We start from the raw sequence: 21680 nt of genomic DNA, 5'->3' as shown, positions 1-21680 counted from the left end.
TTAATTGTTACTAGACACCGAATTTTAATTGGACGTTGTATGGATTCAAGTGTTCCCATTAAATGAAACACTAAAATTCTAAATACTGGTCTACAAATTTTATTTCCCCTTTTGCCACAGAAGGTTTAATGGATGATCTTAATAGTATTTCTTATGCTGAATTCGAATATGCAATCCGTTTTTTCTCCATCACCTACAGTTTCTGAGAAAATTAATTTTGAAAAGAAAATTTAAATTTTCAATTTTTAACATTTTGCCTGTCTAGGAATTAACTTCAATTTTCAAAATTTTAGTATGGAGATATATAAGTACATTAACATGAATAGTATTACTCTAATGAAAAAATATTTGATTGAGTTTGGTTGAAACATGTAAGCTATTTATTAACTAATTTAAAGAAAACATTATCACACATAATTCACACAGAAGTATATAAGTTAAATTCGTTTCGTAATTATTATAAATAGTAAGAATAATATAATCAGCAAATATATAGAGATGTATATATCTTACAACGAGATAAGGAAGCGGAAACTAAATGATTAAAAGGTACTGTATATAGGTAATTAAAAATAGAGTCCTAATTGTTGAGATATTATAGATTTTTAATATAAATTGCACGGCTATGAAAGAAATATCAATTTCATACTAATTTATTATTTTTTATTATTTCCAAGTTATTATTTTCGAAATAATTTAATTATATATAAATTTTAATTATTGTGTTTCAAAATGTCGTACTTTAAAATTATAAATAAACAATTTCATTGAATATAAATGGCAAAACATTCATATTGAAATAAGGATATCGATTAATGTAAGAATTTATCTTTAAAATCAAATTGTTTACATGTTTAATGGAAATGAATGAACGAAGGTCACGAGTTTCATACTAATGGATCAATGACCGGCCACGTGACACATGCTACATGCTTTAAAGTAAAAAGCAAGGATCAAAATTACCATCACCACAGGATTCACAGTTCGAAGGTCACCTTTCCTTCTCATCCTCTGCAGGACTCTTTGTGTTTTCGACCGAGCTTCGATTCTTGCCTGGATTCAAAGGAAGTACAAGGTTGCAAAAGGGAAGTGATTTCTACGTATGGATGTGACACAATTTACCAGAAGCATTTTTACAATGGGATACAAAACCAAATATAGTATACCCCCTATTTGGTATTGCGGATTTTCGATATCAATTATTGTACTAATTTGTTATAAAATCTGTTTACATATCTGGCTACACACATTTATGTAACCAATAAATATAAACATAATATTTTACATTTTGTATTTTTTATTTGTAATTAAATAATTTAAATAACCTTGTTACAAGTATGTTAGCTTCATTGTATACAGCATTCTCTCTCTATACCCCACTTTTTCGACTTTATATTTTTCAAAGAAGATGTTAGTCAATTCGTAAAATTGATAAAATTTTGGTAAAAAGTAATTCTTACAAAACTCAGACATATATTTACTTATCTGCTATTATTTATATTGAAAAAAAAGGAAATTGCTGAAAATAAGAGAAATTCGAATATCGACTTCCGAAATATACAATAAACTAAAAAATTTTACTTGTATAACAAACCATTTTATAATGTGAAGAAAAAAATTGCAGTTTTTCTGAATTTTTCATTTGTGCATCCACATTTTACACACAAACATAAAAAACAATAGATTAATATTTAAACCGAAAAAGTAACAAAAATATCGGAAAGAGAGAGAACATTGCAATTCGTTGGTATAGTAAAAACCATAAAACTATCGATAGTGAAAAGTCACCATTGTTCAAGCGTTAGAAACCACCATCACCACCACCACCACATGTTTCCTACTTTTTAGTTACAAGATATATTGCAGATATTTACATCTAGAACTGAACAAACTTCAATAATTCTTAATATTTTAGACGAACACCATATAACATTATTATAATTATATAAACGCTTTTAACATGTTTGTAATCGTTAAAAGCATTTACTTCCATACTGTGCCACTCTGGAGTAATTCATACACTATAATTTCCCTCTGTGGACACTTTGATTAATAAAAAAGGGCATCTAACAAAATAAGATGATGAAAGATTTACACTTTAATTTACACTTAAATTCATTTTTATCACATTTGATCCACATTCAATACCACTTACACTTATATTCAATCCTTTTTTATAAATGCCTGACTGAGATAGAATAAAAAAATTAAATCGTTCATAACTTTTCGAATACAACACGTTCACTACAACCATTTGTTTTGATAACAACACTCATAACTAGAATATTTCATTAAATGCAATATAATCTGAAATATAATGAAGAAAGTAGATTAACTTCCTCAGTTCTAAGAAATACATTATAGATTTCAATAAAATTGCACGCAAAAATAAATTTTGTCTTTCTGATAAGTAGAAATGTATAGTGTTGACAGCGAACGTGTTAACTTAAACAGTCCTGTATGGAAGGAATAGTCTGAGTAGTTCAAGAGGTAACCACAGGAGACAGAACTGACCTTCGAATCCTTGGTTGTCATGGATCTCCCGAGGAGGCCCAGTCATGTCTTGGCCTTCCAAAACTGCCAGAAGACACTGGTGTATGCAGATGTATTGTTGCTCCGTTTGGACCATCCAAACGCGCTCTTTCCTCATTGCCCAGACAATTCCGAAGATATCGACATACTTGGACACCAGAATCTGCTGGAGAATTCTGTCCAACGTGATGAAGGTACCGCTGCGCCCAACACCAGCGCTGCAGTGCACAACAATCGGCCTCTGATCGGACCGAACTTTCTCTCTAAAAGCTCGCACAAATCTGGCTAACGTTTGAGGTGGACTCGGAACACCAAAGTCAGGCCACGTTGTAAAATGAAAATGTTGTATCACCCTCTTCACGTCACCCTGTAATTCAAAGATATTGTATTATAAATCAGCTTCATTCCATTAACGATAACGTCCGAACCGAAACTGATTAAATAAATGTAAAATATCACGTACAAATTGTTTCTTAATTATTACTTAATTAACAACATTTAAAAAAACGGAATTTTAATAGAACTTGAGGTACTGTTTTTAATTATTATTAATTTTTGTATTACTTGATTCATTAAAATAAATTAGGTACTAAAGATTTGGGACTTTCAGTATTTGGCATAATACAATTTAATGTTATATGATTATTCTAATTTATATTATAAATTATATTTCATTATAATTATTCAGATCTCTTTAAAAGTATTATTAACTTCATTTACTTTAGTATTTCATGAGTTCAATTTTGCATTTACTTACTCTACACAACATGAACTCTGTGATACTCCAGTCTGGATAATGTGTCTCATTCAATATTGTGACACAAATATCTCCATAATAGACCGGCAGGGTGTCCATTGGCCAATAATGATCACATTTTTCCCTACCCTTCTCGATACATCTAGTCAACATTACAATCGCTCTGCTGTTGCTTTCCCAAACCATTCTCCAGAAGTCGTCGCGCGTTGAATGCAATGGCCCTTGAGTAACAATGAATTCTCTTGGAGAATTGTGACCCTGTCACAGAAGATGAAAATAATGAAAATAAGTCTATTACAATTTTATTATTTCTTACTTATGGGGTTACATTATCAGGTCACACTATTTTTCAGCGAAATTTAATACCCCTTTCATTGAAAATGAAAAATCTACAATATTATGAAAACATATGGTCTCATTCACGAACATTCTAAATTATTTTCATAAGTATAAATTACAGAAGATTAAAAGCATTTTAATTTTATATAAAAGTATAGAGAGAACGTAGACTTATACTGCATTTTTTGTTGATGAAAGACAATAATAATGTTTTGCATTCTCTAACATATTTGCATTTTTTAATTTAAATAAATATTCTTTTCGAAACGCAGTAATTAAAAAGATATTATCAGTTTTATGAATATTATTGTACAATATTATGGTAGGATGAATATTATTAATAAACTTATCTCAAGGTTTCAATGATAGAGATTCAAAAGGTTTAGAAAAATACAAGCAGTGGTACATACGGGAACATAATTAGCGTTGATATAGTCTGAACCCTCCTCGTCGTCCACAGGCTGGAGCTTAAATCTACTGTGATCGTAGGGCAAAATGTTCGTAAAACGATTCTTTGGTCTGTTGCACGGTAAATCTGCCGCTGTGCAAGGCTGGTCCCTTCCAACGTGTTTCAATTCTTCGAACTCCTCCGAGAAACGGAAATCGGAATCCGCGGACATTGTACGGTAATGCTCGGAGAAGTCCTCGATTTTGATTGGTCGACTGTTCGTAAAAGTGGGTGTGGAGACAATTATCCTGTTGTTTCTTTTAATCGTATTTCAATTATATTTACCTAGTCTCAACTACGCTGTCCGGTAAAGATAAATTGTCTGTTGTTCTCGTTTCGGTCGTTTTACGACCTTGGCTTCTTCGTCTTCTCACCAACAACCCAATACCCAATAAAGTCAGTAGAAGCACTATTGGAACCGTGACTCCCACTATAATGGCCGTGTTATCCTTATCTATGCAAACGAAGGTAATAAAATTCAAGATGGATATATTAAGGACATTAAATGTAAACTGAATCATCACGATGGATGGCAATACACATATTGTATGTAAAACAAATGGAACTTTGGTATATGGGTAAAGGAATTCCTTACCTGCCAGCAGCAATCCTTAGGCAGACATGTATACGAAATAACAAGGCATGAATTTAGCAAAATTCTAATTGCTACAAGTTTCAGCGTAACTATTTTTCTATTTTAGACGTTTATAAGCACAAAACGGATGAAATTTAATATCAATTCTTTTATTTCAACTTAGAAACTTCGAAAATTTGAGAGTAGAACTTGATTTTAATAATCAGTTCCAAATTGAAATTTCTATTAATATTATAGATTACAAACCAGTTCCAAGTATTTAAATTTAAAAATGGATCCAACAAAATAACATAAACTATAAAAATAGTATAGAATAAAAAATAAACTACAAGCGGTTACAAAGCCGAAATTCGAATTCATATTTCAATGGTCAAATGTACGTTCAAATATACCAAACTTCTTATACAGCGCATGTTACATAATTGTTCTCACCTGTTTGAATTGGAAAACTATAACTCGTATCTGTGAATTTATCAGGTGCAGTAAAAGCGCGAACTTTCACCCGATATGTTGAACCGGACTTCAGTGGTCCATTGCAGTATCCAATTTTGTTATCACAATTCTCACTGCCGATCGTGAAGTCTTCTACGGAGCCATTTTTAAAAGGATAATAAGGTTCCATCACCTGTTAACATAATACAGTTTCACACATCATATTCTGTAAACTGTTACTATCTTTCAATAAACTTAAACTACCTAACTGTTAACGCTAGATGTCGAATAATTTAAGCATTTTGATGCTAGAGAATCGCTACAACCATTGTGAGCAAACCTGTTTCTAAATGAAAACTATCCATTACCTGTGTGAATAAATGAGTAGCTTTTTCAACCAAGTCCTGCAGCATGTTCATGGTTTAAAATGACCATATTCACGAACAGTAAAACAAAGTGGAAACTCAATGAGAATAAAATGTAATAACGTTCACAGCATATTAACAACTTTCACTCTGTTTATTCACGCGTGTTACAAGCACTTGAAACTGATTTCTTTTCGATTTTTTAACTGAATACAAGTTACTTTCTCTCATATTATTTTTCATATTTCTACTCATATGTATACGAGTCTGATATAAAAATATCGTCGATTTAGTTTCTAAACGGTTTGTAAACTCATTCAACAACTTGTATCACGCGCGTTCTTCGACCGACTATTGCGTTCTAAAGTGTACCTAATGTAACCATTGCCAATGCGTGGTTTCGAATGCATGTATTTCTTTGCTGTTTGCGTTCTACGCCCGTGATCTTGCAAGTTAACGAGTCACTCGGCGTAATCGCCGCATTAATTATTTCACATTTCTATTGCGATATTAACTGATGACGCATTTGCTCGTGATCGCTTCATCTTGATCCGGAAAGATGAAAGATTCAATGTAGTTTTTTTTAAGATTTCCTAATGCAGACCGAACCTCGATTAACCGACTTCAATTTTGACAGGTTTCTGTTGGATGATAGTATACACACTTTATAGCGCATGTAAAATATTATCTAAATTTCTAGCTTCTAGATGAATGTAATTTGAAATTTTTTAAAATACGTTAACAAACTGGCATGCTTGCGTCGTGAAACGAGACGTCTTGAATTCGGTCTCATTTGACAGAATATTTCTTTTCGATTGAACGACAAGTATTTTACGTAAAAACAACTAAATCAATAAGTACTCAAGAATATGTTACTTAATGTTTGAAGTAACGTTTAAATAAATATTGATGTAATACTGAAATTTAATTTTAAAATTACTTTCTTAAATATGGTATTTTTCGACAATGTTTACTTTTCATTGCAAAGTACGGTTCTGTGAAAGCTGTTGTTGAAATAGAAACAGCAACCACTTGTCGTAACCATCGTAAAAACGAAAACTTTAAATGAAATATAGAGAAATTAACCAGAAATACCTGACATCAAATATCTACATTTTCAAAACTATCGAATAACCGACTTAAAATTCTATAAAATTTCTCACCTGATACGGAGGCCAAATACTGTAAGCTTGGACGTCTCTCCAACTAGGCATTTCTAAGCCAGACGCGTTCTTGCTGTCATCCTCGGCCACGATGATGGTGTAAGATGTAACTGCGCCATTTTGCTCACTGAAATAATTTTTCCTGAAGCGTATCTGAATCGTCATACTGCTTCTGCAAACCTCTGTTGGCACCACTTGAGTGGGTGGCTTTGGTGGCGCAAGAATCGGCATTTTTTGCTTCCAAATCGCTTCAGGTCCAAAACCGATTTTCGTTTGAGCTTGGATCCGAAAGATGTAGGTTTTTCCTGGTATGAGAGTTTTGATCACTCCACGGTACTCGCCTGGCTTGAAGTCTTGCATCTGAGTATGCGCTGAACCCTGAGGACATGATAATTTGAATGAAATTATAGTTCCACCTGTTTAAAATATGAAAATATAACGGTTTTATTTAATAATAATAACATTTCATTGTAAAATATTCAAATAGTTCGCTAACTTTAATAACATGAACAGCAATATCAAGATAAACTTACTTCTAGTCCATAGGTGATAGTGTATTTTCTGATGATGCCATTTTGCTCTTGACTAGGCAGAGACCACTCGAAGCTGATGTCACTTGGCTGAATGTCGGTAGGATGAAATTTTTCAACTTTTCCAGGATAAGATTCGCTAGTGGTGAAACTTGCACTTAGAGGATTCGAGACTCTGAGATAAGAAGACGCTGTGCCCGAACGGACTATCAGTGTAAAGGTGTAGTTTCTATGGGGTTTCAGATCGGAGATGGTAATCAAATTCATCGATGTGATGTTTTGAATGTAGTTTCCTTCCGTATTTATATATTGAACTTCGAATCCGTCGTATTGCCCGCGTGGAATATCCCATGTCAATGTGATTCTGGTATCGTTAATGTCTATAGCCTGGAGTGCTGTGATGGGTTCAGGATCTGGAAGAAAATTTTAAATTTATAATTAATTCTATTTATTGAAGGTCAGCCTAATTTCTTTGATACTTAATAATATTATAAATTATTTTTATAATTAAAATTAATATAAATGTAATTTATAATATTATATTTTCTGTCTTCTACAGTATTACTGGTTCATAGCCATGTGTTTGTTTGTTAATTACATCACCATACGTAGTATTGAACATTACAAGCTTCCACCCTCATTTTGAGAAATACCACGTTCTCAAGTGGAATTTCGTGTACACACGTACCGTCTCGATGTACGTTTCAAGATTTATACAAGCCGCAATAATACAAGATTGCGTGGCGAATGTTTAAAAACATGGAGTTTTGTTTTTAACATGACACACTGAGCTTTATGTAAAACAAAATGTTAAGTGAATCACGCTTACGTGCTTGTTCAATATAGTATTCCCTCTAATGGTGGAATAATTCCTAATCAGATAACAATTCTTCGTTATAGGACCTATTGCAGACGCGTATATTATCCAAGAAGAACGGCAAATTAGACACACCAAGAATGAGTGAGAGGTAACGTTTACTAGAGAGTCATCGGATATTTCAAAGGCGTGGCAACCTACGTAACCGTCTATCAATTAAAATTCGTACATAACATTTTTCTTGTTCTTCATTCTATTTGAATGGAATTGTTATCACATAATTAGTAATTTCTAGACGGAAAATATGTAAAACATAATATGAACGGTAAAAATTTTATAAAACTGCATTAAAATGTACCATACTTTATATGAATATAACAATGAAATTTTCAATAGCAAATAATTATAAAATAAGTGTGTTCGTAATAACAATTGGAAAACTGCTTTATCGTTATTATTATCTTTATTATTCTTATTATTTAAATCTTATAAAATATATTTGAAAAATAAAATAATTGTTACTTATAAAATTCAATTCTATAAATTTGGATTAAAGAAAAATAAATATTTCGAACAGTACTCCAAAAATTGAACTTAAACATTTGAACCGAAAAGAATTTTACGTGGTATGTGATGTATTTTACTTAACACTGATCTGAGAAATTCAATTTTACTTAATGTGGCGTATATTTCTGAGAATGTTTTTGATATTGTCAAACAAAAGGCTGGTAGAGATTTTCGGATAACAGTGTAAGTATGTACGTATATTGAATCAAGTCGTGAGTCGTGTTGCGAGTCGTTCTTCGTCAACGCGAAATACTCACAAAGTCGGTCCTGCCTAAGCAGAGGTCTGCTCTCCACGTTATCGCTGACAGTCCAAACCGTCACGTTGTAGAGTTTACCAGGTGTTAGGCCAGTGAAGGTCACTTTAGTGTCGGTGTCGTCAACCAGCCGCTCTTTCGTCGTGTTGTTCTCGTCGCTAATCCGGAATCGATACAGATCGAAAATCGAGGACTGGATAGGTGTCGGTGTATACCTCAAGGTCAAGGAGTCCGGTTGATCTCGATCGACCACCACAACCACTTCCGATTGGATTAGCGGCACTGGATTTCAGAGACCTTGTTTGTTGCGTTCTGATCTTTGTCTTTAAGTAACTTTTATCACGTTTCGCTCTAACTAAGCCAACATTACGAGGCAAGACATCAACAAAGTTTCCCAATATACTTGGTGGATTATTCTAAATGAAAAAGTTCATATGGAGATATCCCAACTGACTAAAATGTGTGATGTAGCTACTGTGCTACCTTTGGGATAATCTTCTTAATATATTTATGCCGTGTATGTTGTCTATTCCGCTTTCTAATTGAATGAAACTGATGAAAAAGAGGAATTACTTGAAAAACTAAACGGCAACACTGCATGTGGTTCATACGAACTGAACAGTATGTTTTGGTGAAACATGAACTATGGAATGCTATTAAAAAATGAAACTACTATAACATTTATAGACCATATGGACTCGGCCTATGAACTATGGATTATGGATTAAGGATTCTGGATTGTGGACTCGTGTTTTTTTATGGATTCAAGATGTCAATTAAATAAATTATCAACTTTTATTGACCTTCGAGAATTAAAGATTTTACGAAAAAATAAGAAAATCATTCTTCACGAGAATTTGAGTTAACAAATTATAAAATATAACTAGCCAAGCATGTTAAAAAATTTTGTCGATGTTCTCCTGGGTTCGTTATGTATATCGACTTTCCTTAGAACATTAAGATACTTCGTATCAACAGCGACGGTTTCATAAGTCAAGATCGAATTAGTCTGTGTACAAGTTTAAACAATGACACACTAAACACACTATTAGTAATGAAAAACAATGTTGACTTGAACTTTTAGCGCGTGTTAGCACTCATGGTCAGGCGTACGGTTAAATGTAGCAGTTATACATAATATACGAACGTTTCAGGAAAATTTATGATCGAACGTACTTGTCCTGGTGGTCAAATTGGTGACATCACTGACCAGGTCGTAGGACACCGTGTAGATCATAAAAGAATATTGAACGCCAGGCATCAAATCGCCGACGAGTACTCTTTGCACAGCGTTCTCATCGAAAAGTACGCTGGACACGTCGTTGCTCTCCGTAACGTTCTTTGACCGGACGTCCTCAGAATTCTCGAACGGCCACCATCTTATCACGTAGGTCTCGATTCTGCCTTCCGGCCGTGGCCATTCAAGCGTCACATTCGTCGAGTCAATGATTGGAGTGATATTGACCACAGGATTTGGACCTGTAAGAAATCACAAGTGTTCAGAAATCTCTAAATATATATTTACGAAGCAAATGTAGAAATATACGAGGTGTTAAGAGTTTGAAAGTTTCAAAATATCAAATCTAAAATGAAAAGAGTGAAGAAGTCTGAAATTTGTAACTCCCCTTATCTGTAATAATGCAGATTCTACTGTTAAAAGTGTCTTCCAGTCGCTATTTATTTCATCTACTTACGAACTGTGTGATTCACTTGAAGAGGATAAAGACTTTCGACTCCATAACTAACAGTGTTAACTTGAATCGTGTATTTTTCCCCTGGAGTCATATCCGCCACTTCCGCTTCCGTTTCTCGGACACTGGGTAATTTTACCCATCTCGGGTCGTCTTCTGTTCGATATTTGATTGAAAATTCGGTGTATAATGAATCTGTCGGTGCTGCCCATTGAACGACAACGGTGTTGCTAGTTACTCTTTCGAAGGTTAAATTCTTTGGCGGATGAGGCACTGAAATTAAGTAATTATTTTAATAATTAGTCTATAATACAAACGTGTATAAAATTCTGCTTAAGAAATTATTTAAAACACTAAATTCATTCAGACTCCAAAATCCAAAAAAGGAGTATGTGTTATAAAGGAACAGTTAAGAAAATATAGATTTTCATTCAAACTTAAAATTATTTAATTCACATAATACAGAATAATGAACTTTAATTATTTATAATTTCAAAATTAAACTATACTATGTATTTTTACATAAAAATAGCTGTTTAATTTTAATTAATATTATTTCATACTAATATTGTTGTTTAAATTCATGAAACACTGATATTTCTAATAGTTTTGTCTCTCAATAATTTTAACATTTCTACGCATTTTAATTTTTCAAATTTCTTCTTTAATCGTGCAAAAAGAACTAATAAAAAATTGTTTACTCACAAACAGCTTGTAAATAATCGTGCGGTTCACTTCTGAGGAAGTGACTAATGGCGAATACTTTGACTTCGTACGCCGCGCCAGGATAAAGGTCTTCAAGAAGAATGTGAGATTCCGTGGTCAATGTCGTTGCACTTTCTCCAGTATCATTTCTGTTGTGTGTCACTTCGAATTTCTCCTGCCTCGAATTCACATCGCTTTTCCACGAAATGTTCAGTCCCATCTCAGTCGGTTTCAGGTCCTCGATGATCGGACTCGACGGACGCGTAACTTGATAGAAAACGGTTTCATTCGATTCAACTTTATTACTAATTGCTTGTACGATTATCGAATAATTTCGGCCAGGTAATAGAGCTTCTAGCGTAACCTGAAAAGATATCGTAAATCAATAAATAATATTTTCAAAATTTTTAGAATATTTCTTTCATATTTTATATTTTGTTGACAATAATTTTCAATAAAAAACCTATTCGTAGAAAAATTCAAAGATTAGTGTTTCTATAGTTGTTTCTTGTGAGGTAAGTGGGAAAAAATAGAATCGAAAAAAACGATATTGTGTTCACAGTTTTCTGTATTCACATTGCTGGTACAGTGCAGAGAAATTATAATTGTTTGCGCTAATTGACCGCAATATTATAGTAACGCATGTTACATTATCAAACGAAAAACACTGTTCAACCAAAGTTGAGTTTGAACATTTTTAGAAGTTTCTTTTTAGAAGTATTGAACCATTTGCTGCTTCTACTATTTACTACTACATTGTAAACGAATATTTAATTGCTTAGTTACTTTTGTCTTATCGGTAGTCAACGTATTGCTATCACCACCTATCGCTGTTTCCACCTCGTGATACTGAAGCTTATAATTATCCTGAGTACTGGAATTGTCAGGAAGCCAAGAGACCTCCACCATACCAGTTTTTTCGTCGATGACAGCACGTAAATCACGTACCGGCAACGGTTCTGAAAATATTATTAAAGAAAATCACCATTAATTTCAATAATAATAACTTCTATAACAAAAGTCAATGCATAACTACAAGTTATCTTGAAATTTAATTATATGTAGAAACATAAATCAAACAACGAATACAAAATGTTCACAAAAGAAAACATTAGTAAACATAAGAGAAATTTTAAAAACATGTTTAAGAAATTCATAAATTATAACATATAATAAATAGTAATAATGCAGATATAAATTTCTTCAATTAGTCAAATCAAATTCTTAGTACAATTGCATAAGTGCATTACCAGGAAAATTGTAAATTTAGTAAATTATAAATTCAACAAGTAAGAATTAAAACTGTCTCAATCAAGTACTTACAATACATTAATATTTAATAAACATTTAAGTTCTAAAAGAAAAAAGAAAAAGATAGAAAAGATAATTTTATGATTCACATAATAATATGTATAACGTTGAGTTAAGAAAATATTTCAATTGTTCGATGGTTTACACAATACTATGACATTGGTTCAGCCATTGTATAGAATCTAAAATTATATAACGCAAAGAATAAACGATGTACTCACTTAAAGTCACGTCTCCGCTAGCCGGCCAGCTAGTAACCTTGCCCGATACCGTTTTGACAACAACCTGGTAAGTTTTTCCCGGTTCTAAATCCTTGAATTCCCATCTTCTCTCGTCATCCAGATTTCTGGTGACCGGTGCAAGTCTTCGGTTACTCCCTAGCGATATTTGATACTTATCGAATTCGGACACTCCTTCGGGGGGATTCCAGAATACGCGGAAAGAAGTCGATGTTATCGAAGACTTATCGAAGGTAACATTCAAAGGACGCAATGGTACCGTTCGATATTGCGCTGTCGTAGGGGTTGAAGTCTCATCCTCTGACACCGTTTGCACGGAGATATTATAAGCTCTACCTGTAATGAAAGAAGAATAATAAATTCATTTAAATTAATGTATAACAATGTAGTTGTACACTAAAATTATTTATAATTACATAAAATTATTGTTAAAAGTAATCGAATAAAATTCTAAATAAAATGAGATTGTACAAAACCCGAGTAAAAAAGTTACCTTCGGAGAGTTGCTTACACAACTTATTTGATCAGATTATAATAATTTTACAATATTTTATTAAAACGAAATTTTAATATAAATTTGTTTGCATTTTAAAATAGTAAAGTATAAAAATAAAAATAATTATAAATAAAATACCTATAAAAGAAAGGTTAGTAAAATAACGAGAACTTAAAATCTGCAGTCTATTCAAAGTAAGGTCTTCAATTAACCCTTCTCTAAACATTTATTCAAGTTACATTTGATTTCCTTATTGTTAAAAGCTATAATACTGATTTTATTATGTTTATAAATCTCTTACCAGGTACGAGTCCTTTGAAAGCGGCCTGCGCTGGCCCAGGTGGTTCCCCTTCCTTTTCTACATAAAGAACAGATTCTATGGCATCAGCAGGATCTATGCTAACTTTGTAATGAGTATAAATCCCAGCAGGATAGGGCGGCTGCCAAAGAACTAATAAAGTTGTTTCATTCCTAAACCATACAATAAACTTTCCAGGAGTGTTGGGCTCTAGAAAAAGATGAAAAGAAATATAAGTTAGATGTGCTAGATGCAGCGTGCGACATTAAAAATGTAAAAAATGTTCAAGTAATGTTTCAGTAATTAAACAGCTTAAATAAGTTTGAAAATATTCTACTATTTTATATTTCTGCAGAATAATGTATTTTTTAGGTGAACACAAATATAATACATATAAAACTGGAGCAGAAATGTATACCGCGTAGAATATCTCCGTGTTTTTATAAATATCAAAAGTTTTTATTTATATTTACAATGAATTTTAAATGAAACAATTGAAATAAACAATATCTACAGATCAATCAATTTATGATTAAAATAAAAAGTCATACGCAATGAAGGCAGCATCAAGGCATTATTAGTTATTAGATATTAATTAAATTTAAGTGCCGTAATTAAAAAGACAAATTCATGTACGTATGCAACTAATCGAATACAGGTCTCAATAGAAATACACTGTTTCTGATGGAGGAATTTAGATTATATACAACTATTATTTACTTTCACGGTTAAAGTTACAAATGCTTCTAAACGCATGTTTACAACTGAAAAACATTAACAAAAGATTAAAGATAAAATGTACTCACTTGTAGTAAAATTTCTACTGGTATAAGCCACGCTTTCTTTGGTGTCTAACACGGTGAAAAGCTGTAGGGAATACGTCGCCCCAGGGATAAGATCGCGAAGCACATAAGGAACCGCATCCGCAGGGATCACGCTCGTTTTTGTGTTTCCGGTGTCGCTGAAACTTTGGACTCTCAACCGGAAGCCGGAATAATTTCCCTGAGCTGGCGGTGACCAATAAACTACTGCAGTCTTGCCATTCCATACCGCGACGGTCAAGTTTGACGGAGGATCTGGCGCTGAAAAAATAATCATATGCAAATCGATGCATCATTTACAAACAATCAACCATATAAAAGTCAATCATCAATAAAAAGGTCACTCAATCATTTGTTTTTTCACTTCACGATTATTTCATGTGTAAGCCGTTGCTTAGAAATGTCATATGAGACACACGTAGAAGACCTTAAACTAAATTTAATATAATATAGATTCTCAAACTTATTTGAATAAAAGAGAAAATATTATTTCCTACTAATGGGAATGAAAGAATTTTTACAGAAAACATACATCTACAATGAATATAAAATTTCTCTACTTGTGAAGAACATACTACCGATGAAGTAACTATTACAAGTTTAATCATGAAATCAGTCGAAAAATAAGAAATCAAAGTAGTTTTTAGTTAAGACATATGAATTAGACGTAGAAGAAAATACTTAGTAACTAATGAAACTATTTACTAAACTCATGAAATGCCGAATTACCTGATTTTGTACTTTATTTTCTTTAATGAAATATAAAGCAGAAGCGATTCTAAGCTTTCGAGTAATAACGTATGTATATCTGTGTAAATACGTAGGTGAGTACCATACGTACCTGTGGTTATGGAGGCCGTCCATGTTCGCCAATCGTGAAGTGTGCTATTACTATAATACAACCAAAATTCGTATTTAGTTCCAGGAAGACCATCCTTGAATTTGATAACATCGCCTATGTCTGTGGCGGCTATGGTGGTGTTCGGTGGTGGATAACCAACAGCAGGGCTGTAATCTAAACGATACCAAGAGCCTCCCTGGCTCAAGTTTCCTGGTATCTCAATTGCGAGATCGGCCGAATACGTTACCTACACAAACAGAATTAACGTGGTTTATCTCTTGTTTACTTTTATTACTTTAATAATCATTTTAATGATATTCTTTTTAACACTTTTGCTACCAACGTCACACGTTTCTAACGATCGACATTTTCTATTATGCATAAAGAGACATAAATGACTTTTACGTGAGTTTCTGTAAGCAATCATGAAGCATGAAACTGCTACTGACAAAACGAATGATGGTAACGAATGTGTTAATTATTTATTTAATTTATTTAATTGAAATTTTGGTTTTTAACATTTATTTAACGCGTATTCTCGTCCTCGCAACTTCACCTGCCAAATTGGTAGAATGGTACAATATTTACATTATAATAATTTTGACTTATTTTATAGAAATACATATTTATAAAGCACATTGCTCGCATTTCTCGCACAAAATGAAATGATGCGCCATGCGTATTGTCCTTTTACATTCATGGAAATGTGAGCTATGTAAATACCTAATTCCGTGAACAATTGCGTGAGATATAGTTGGGCATATGTGACGTGTCGCATCTTCTTTTCTGTCTCAATTTGATTTCCAAATTTTTACATTTAGATATATTATATACTAATGTCTAACTATACTCTGGAAGGACTGTATACTGAATGGATAAGAGACACGCAACAATTACAAAACAATAAATTAGCCACGAAAAAACTTAATAAAATGTAAAAATTGTGTGTCAGATTAACATACGAGAAATCTTTTTATAGCAACTATCATTTCACCCTTTTCTTGTATGTTTTACCATTAACCGTTATATGTACTATATTTCCATGCTAAAATAATAAAAGTCACGAAATTTTAGACCTATCTTTAGATAATTGGCAAAGTAGTACAATGTTTTACTAGGAAAACGTAAAAGTTGACAGAAGAAACGGATTTTAAACACGTTTCGATTCAAACTACTCGTTTTAATTGAAATTTTCGCCGCATAAATCAGTGTCCATTATGTGCATGGCGTTCTAATGATTATTTCTATTAATAAAAGTCAAACGAGAGAACATAATTTTTCTGTGGCATTTGAATATCGTCTCACGGCAATATCATGTCCAATGATATTTATAGCGATAAATACTGATGAAGTACTATTGCTGGTATGTGCACGGCATGCCGGAAGCGATGAGACGGACGTGGGAAAGAGGCGCGCCGCAAATCTATAATGCCGTTATACAGCAGTAACACAACAGCCTGTGTCGAACATATTAAAAACGATCTGAATTTTACCGTTCGTCACCTACATCTTGGCTACTGCTTTTGATAACAATGGGAAATACGTATGGCACCTTTGCAGTGCATACTTAGGACAGTTAGAGTATTTTAACGTTTAACACTTTGCGGTCGCACTAATAGTATACACAGTTGTCATGCTAGTTGCGATTAATTTCCATGGAATAGATAGTTGTGACATAACGCGTGACTGTAAATAATGGGTAAATGAAATTTATTATTGTCCCCTGAGTTTTAAACGAATTCATAGAAAAATAGAGTTTTATTTTAGATGAATATCGGCTATTATAAAGCGTAAAAGATCTTTGCAGCTGGGAGCAGACATAGGGCTGCAAAGGGTTAAATATCTAGATATGTTGTAGGTAGCTATACGCTATTGGACGTATTTACGGATCAACCATGTATATTTACAATAGTAAGATCGATTTTTCTAACTTAAACATAATCAGTAACATATTGATGCTAATACAGACATCTAAAAACTAAATATATTATTATAAGATACAGTTCAATGAAATAACCAGTTTTATTAATTTTCTGACTATAGTGTTGATTGATTTTCCTACCATAATTGTTGCGAAGAAATCTATTAGGTGTGTAAAAGTAGACAAAGATACCGTTTTCATGTAAATACAAAGATGGATAAAATTGGAATTCAAATAATGGAATTAAATTTAATATTAATTAATATACCCTATCAAGAACAGTTTCATTGGTTTTCAAAATAAATTCATGTTTATTGACTATCAAATATTACGAAAATCATTTATAATTAGCTGAAATTATTTCTTTCATTCGAAAAATATTGTGTCCGCAGTCTCAATATTAACCCACCCCAAGGATAAGCGCTCACAAAACCTTAAGACGAATGAAATTTATATTCAATAGCGATGAACATTAATGCAATAAATTTCACATTCAATTGATCCAATAAAATCCAAAAACGAATAAGTTACTCGCAATCCCCAGTTAACAGGTTAAAAGTGGAAGAATATTTTGTAACAAAGAAATTACGTTATTTCATTAAAACTCGAAAAGAAACTTGAGAAAGGGTCGTTTAGCCTATGGATCAATGTATAGATCACAGTATCAAAGGGAGATTAATTTAAATCAGCCCAGTGGTATCATAAATAACGGGTGTAATCGAGTTACGAACTCCGCCCCTGTACATAATGCCGAGCACTTATCTCATTTTCACGGTGCCTTATCATTTAGCCAAGCAGTGTATCAGCGCGCCACCAAAGCTCCTCTAATTCCAATTTCGTGGCTCGTTTCAATCCCTTCCGATTCCGTGAGCATCAGCCGTATCTCCACTTCTTGCCATCCCTCATCATCCCCCGTCGCGATTTAACGCGACAACTTCCACCAAGTTTTTCCATTTCGAAAGATTTCCTGTGCCGCCCTCCCCGTTCTCTCTCTGCTCTTCCTACATCCGGTCGCGACGCTGAGGTGCATATCGATCCGTCTTCCTTTCGCCGTCACCCTTTCCGCGAGTCGGAACTGACGCGCTCCCTCTTTTTTCATACATAGAACGATTCATAGGAAACGGTCACGAAGTGACACTCCTATTTTTAGCAAGCTTTCACTCCATAACAGAGTTTCGCCCTTTCAAGTACAACTTAGAACTACATCGTTGATAATAATTCACTGGAAAAGAGATTATACTGAATGATTAAATTTATAAATTCAATTTGACTATTAAATTTATATCTGAAAATATTATTACTAAATACTAAATTATTAAATAATTAAATAATAGTGCAATTATATATAATTACATTGAAGTGTAAAAATTGATAAGAGAAAAATAATATTTAATTTAAACTTTAAGGAATTGAATAATATATCTACATTTTTTAGATTCCCAGGAAGTGTTGTTAAAAGTCTATCATTTCAAACGGTGATAAGAATTGCCGAATGAAATGTAATTTCATACATGATAGATAAATGTAAGCTATTTTATTATTTCTGTATAGATGTATTTAACCCATAATCGGCTGTTCTGAATCACCCTATACAGCTGCTACCATCTAGCATTCGCCCCGATGTCAACGCCGCTGCTGTTGCGTCGCAAACGCCAACATGAGCTTCTAATTAAGACTGTTACTAGTTTCCGTTGAAACATTCTTCAAAGGAACCGCGACACGGATTGTGTGAACGTTACTAGGCAAAATCCATTGAGAACTATTGTAACGACAGCATCGTAATGAAAATTAAGCTTCACAAGAACAAACGTTACGGTTGTAACTGTGATCTTATGATTATTTATGCAAGAGAATTTGAAAATACTAGTTGGAAATTAAATGAGAATTTTATATGGGTAAACAGGAAAATTTTCCTGTAATGGAAAATTCCTTTCATAGAATGAATAAGCAGTGTTTCTTTAGTTAAAAAGCCGCATGCGGGTAGTACAATATTTAACTAAGAATATCAAATATTTCAATCGTTCATGTAAATAGAATTGAAAAAATTATTTAGAATGAAATCTTAATATTTGCAGTTTTCATTTCAAGGTGGTTCTTTAAAAATAAAATTTATGTTTTTTTTTTAATAAAATAATTAACATTATTAAGTTTTTCATATATCTTTGTTGAAAGTAAAGTTACAACGCACTAAGGTAAATATCATATGATGTTCATTTTAATGCATATTGTCGAGCATTATCGATGAATTGTAAAATTACAATAATTAGTCAAAATAATGGAGTTTAATTTAAAATAATCGTCCAAAATCAACCAAAAACGTCCGAACCAATGAGTTCTACGGCAAGTCAATCTAAACTCTTTCAACCTGAGAAAGACATAACTCTAACTGTAGAAACGATTTATAGATGTCACAGCAATTTCGACCATTTGCACGCACGACTGCTGATGCAGGACAGATAGAAAGATCTTCGTTCAGCACTATGCTTATCTTCGCAACCGAAATTAGAACAACAATGTAAATTCTCTTAATGATTCATGTACTAAAAAAAGATTTGAAATTTATGTCTCCTATTGTACCCCTATGACAATCGATTCTGAAAACTCTACCGATGAGAATCAGTCCAAGCATTATGTCATTTAGTCTATTTTTATTTAAACGTGCTATGAATTAGCGTACAACCAGTGAATGATAATCTGAATAAGTACTTAGTATATTCATTTTATCTGACGCTATTTTTGTTTGTCAACAATCTTAAAACAGGACTTGCGCTTAATGAAATTCTACCTATGATGTCTATAAAATATTAAAACTTATTTGAAGAATATTGAATTTAAAGTTATGATATATTAACAGAAAAATTGTACAAAAAAACCGGTAAAAGTATAGCAAAGATACAATGAAAAATAAAAGAAATGTCCATTTTCACTTCGAATAAGTTTGAAATAAGAATGTGTTTATTTACCTAATTCTTTTATTAAAGATTATTTAAAGTTCATTTGAAGTAAAATATTTTGTAGAGGTAAAAAATCTTAATCTGAAACTGTGTTGTAAGTACTCAATCACTTTCCGCAGTTAAGGTATTATAATCTGTTTTTCGAAGAATGCCTGTCACACACCGTTACATATAATAGCTGTCCAACCCGTCATAATGACTTGAGACTGGTAACATCTGAGTGCTTGCAGAGAGTGGACAGCTATTGTGACGGTCAGTGTGCTTCAGGCATTCTTTTTTGAAAAACAAGCAGACCGTAATTGAAAATACGAGCAACTCGTGACACAGTTCTAAATGCACTTTCACTGAAACGCTTGATAAAAACACAGTTACGACGGAGCTCGCTGTACAACCATCATAACTAATACGGCTGATAACTAAACCACTAATGCTATACATTTACGGCAAATATAAATGCATAGAATATAATAAAAACTATTACATCATTATTAATTTATTAATATTCTTAAAAAAAGAAATTAGTTTCGTTTGAACCCTTGTCTCTTTAAATAATTTCAAAAAATTTGGAATTTGCATCAAAATTCCGTCCCTCTTAATATCATTCGTTGTATTAAGTACGATTGCATAAGATAATGTAGGACACTTCAGCGAATCCTGTTCGAAGATACAATTTCGATCAATCACTTAGACATATGAAAATTCTTTAAACAAGGTATTCAGTGCCATCCTATAGCTATAGTTTGTTTCTTAAATGAATGACTTTGCGGTACACCAATGGCCACAATACTGCACCATCTTACCACGAACATTTCACACTGATAACATTTAGGTGATCGAAGGAAGATGAACGGCTATTGTTACCGTTGGTATGTATCTATATCTCAGGCCTTTTCATTCAGAAAGCAGACTACAGATTCACTCGTCGTTGGATGTTATCCAAGTGCTATTAAATTTGTAATATTTAATTAATAAAATTAATTGTAGAAAATCAATTTTCTTTTATTCTTCATTGATCAGAAATACATACTAAATGGTGAATAACTATCGAATGTTCAACAATTTGAACCCTTTGATAATGTGTTAAAAAAGTTAGTTCAAAAAATGTTTATAGAAAAATATCTATTTTTTTCTTTTTATTAATACAAAACCTATGCAATGGATTACCGCTCGTATAACAAGATTTCAGTAATAGACTTTCTTCGAAATTAATTGATTGAATACTGCAGATTAATGTGCACAGCAGCCGCGTGCTATAAATACCAGAAAGGTTTATGCCTCTCCGCTATTGACTGTGGCCTCGTCTGGTCGCGTGTCACTATGTTGTGATCTAGATACGCAATATCAGAGCTTAGAAATGCCACATTTCCACTTTATGTAACGCATACTTATAACACTTATCGCACAGTGAGTTGTTTTGTTGTTTACAATTCTATAAAGCGTCATGAGAGTCACATTATTGCAACTAATACTTGCGTTTGACGATTTTTTTTCCATGTTGTAAATACTTTCCTCGATACATTTCATACAATGAAATTTTATTTCGAGGACGAGGATCGAGACATTGTATTATTTGTTAAAAATGAACAATGAATTATATAAATCAA

General features: G+C 32.7%; 1 protein-coding gene across 4 annotated transcripts in view; it reads right to left on the bottom strand.

Moving 5' to 3' along the window:
- Nucleotides 1–21680, bottom strand: part of Ptp10D (Protein tyrosine phosphatase 10D) — a 59636-nt gene that overhangs the window by 10784 nt on the left and 27172 nt on the right. For 2 of the 4 annotated variants that reach the window (XM_076367299.1, XM_076367300.1), the window contains exons 4-20: nt 15202–15448; nt 14346–14621; nt 13543–13749; nt 12728–13081; nt 11982–12154; nt 11196–11559; nt 10494–10763; nt 9976–10278; nt 8803–9081; nt 7165–7574; nt 6632–7009; nt 5104–5296; nt 4362–4530; nt 4039–4291; nt 3290–3547; nt 2515–2899; nt 964–1053 (exon numbers count right to left, since the gene is read on the bottom strand). In XM_076367299.1, the coding sequence (XP_076223414.1) occupies nt 992–1053; nt 2515–2899; nt 3290–3547; nt 4039–4291; nt 4362–4530; nt 5104–5296; nt 6632–7009; nt 7165–7574; nt 8803–9081; nt 9976–10278; nt 10494–10763; nt 11196–11559; nt 11982–12154; nt 12728–13081; nt 13543–13749; nt 14346–14621; nt 15202–15448 (4581 nt within the window). In that variant the 3' untranslated portion in view covers nt 964–991. The remainder of the gene's footprint in view (nt 1–963; nt 1054–2514; nt 2900–3289; nt 3548–4038; nt 4292–4361; nt 4531–5103; nt 5297–6631; nt 7010–7164; nt 7575–8802; nt 9082–9975; nt 10279–10493; nt 10764–11195; nt 11560–11981; nt 12155–12727; nt 13082–13542; nt 13750–14345; nt 14622–15201; nt 15449–21680) is intronic. The other 2 variants (XM_076367301.1, XM_031972790.2) reach the window with 2 other exon arrangements.

The sequence above is a fragment of the Nomia melanderi genome, chromosome 4 (genome assembly GCF_051020985.1).
Source record: "Nomia melanderi isolate GNS246 chromosome 4, iyNomMela1, whole genome shotgun sequence".
In the NCBI taxonomy this organism is placed as follows: domain Eukaryota; kingdom Metazoa; phylum Arthropoda; class Insecta; order Hymenoptera; family Halictidae; genus Nomia; species Nomia melanderi.
Note: the sequence above shows the minus strand (reverse complement) of the source record. Positions and strands in the feature narration are given on the sequence as shown.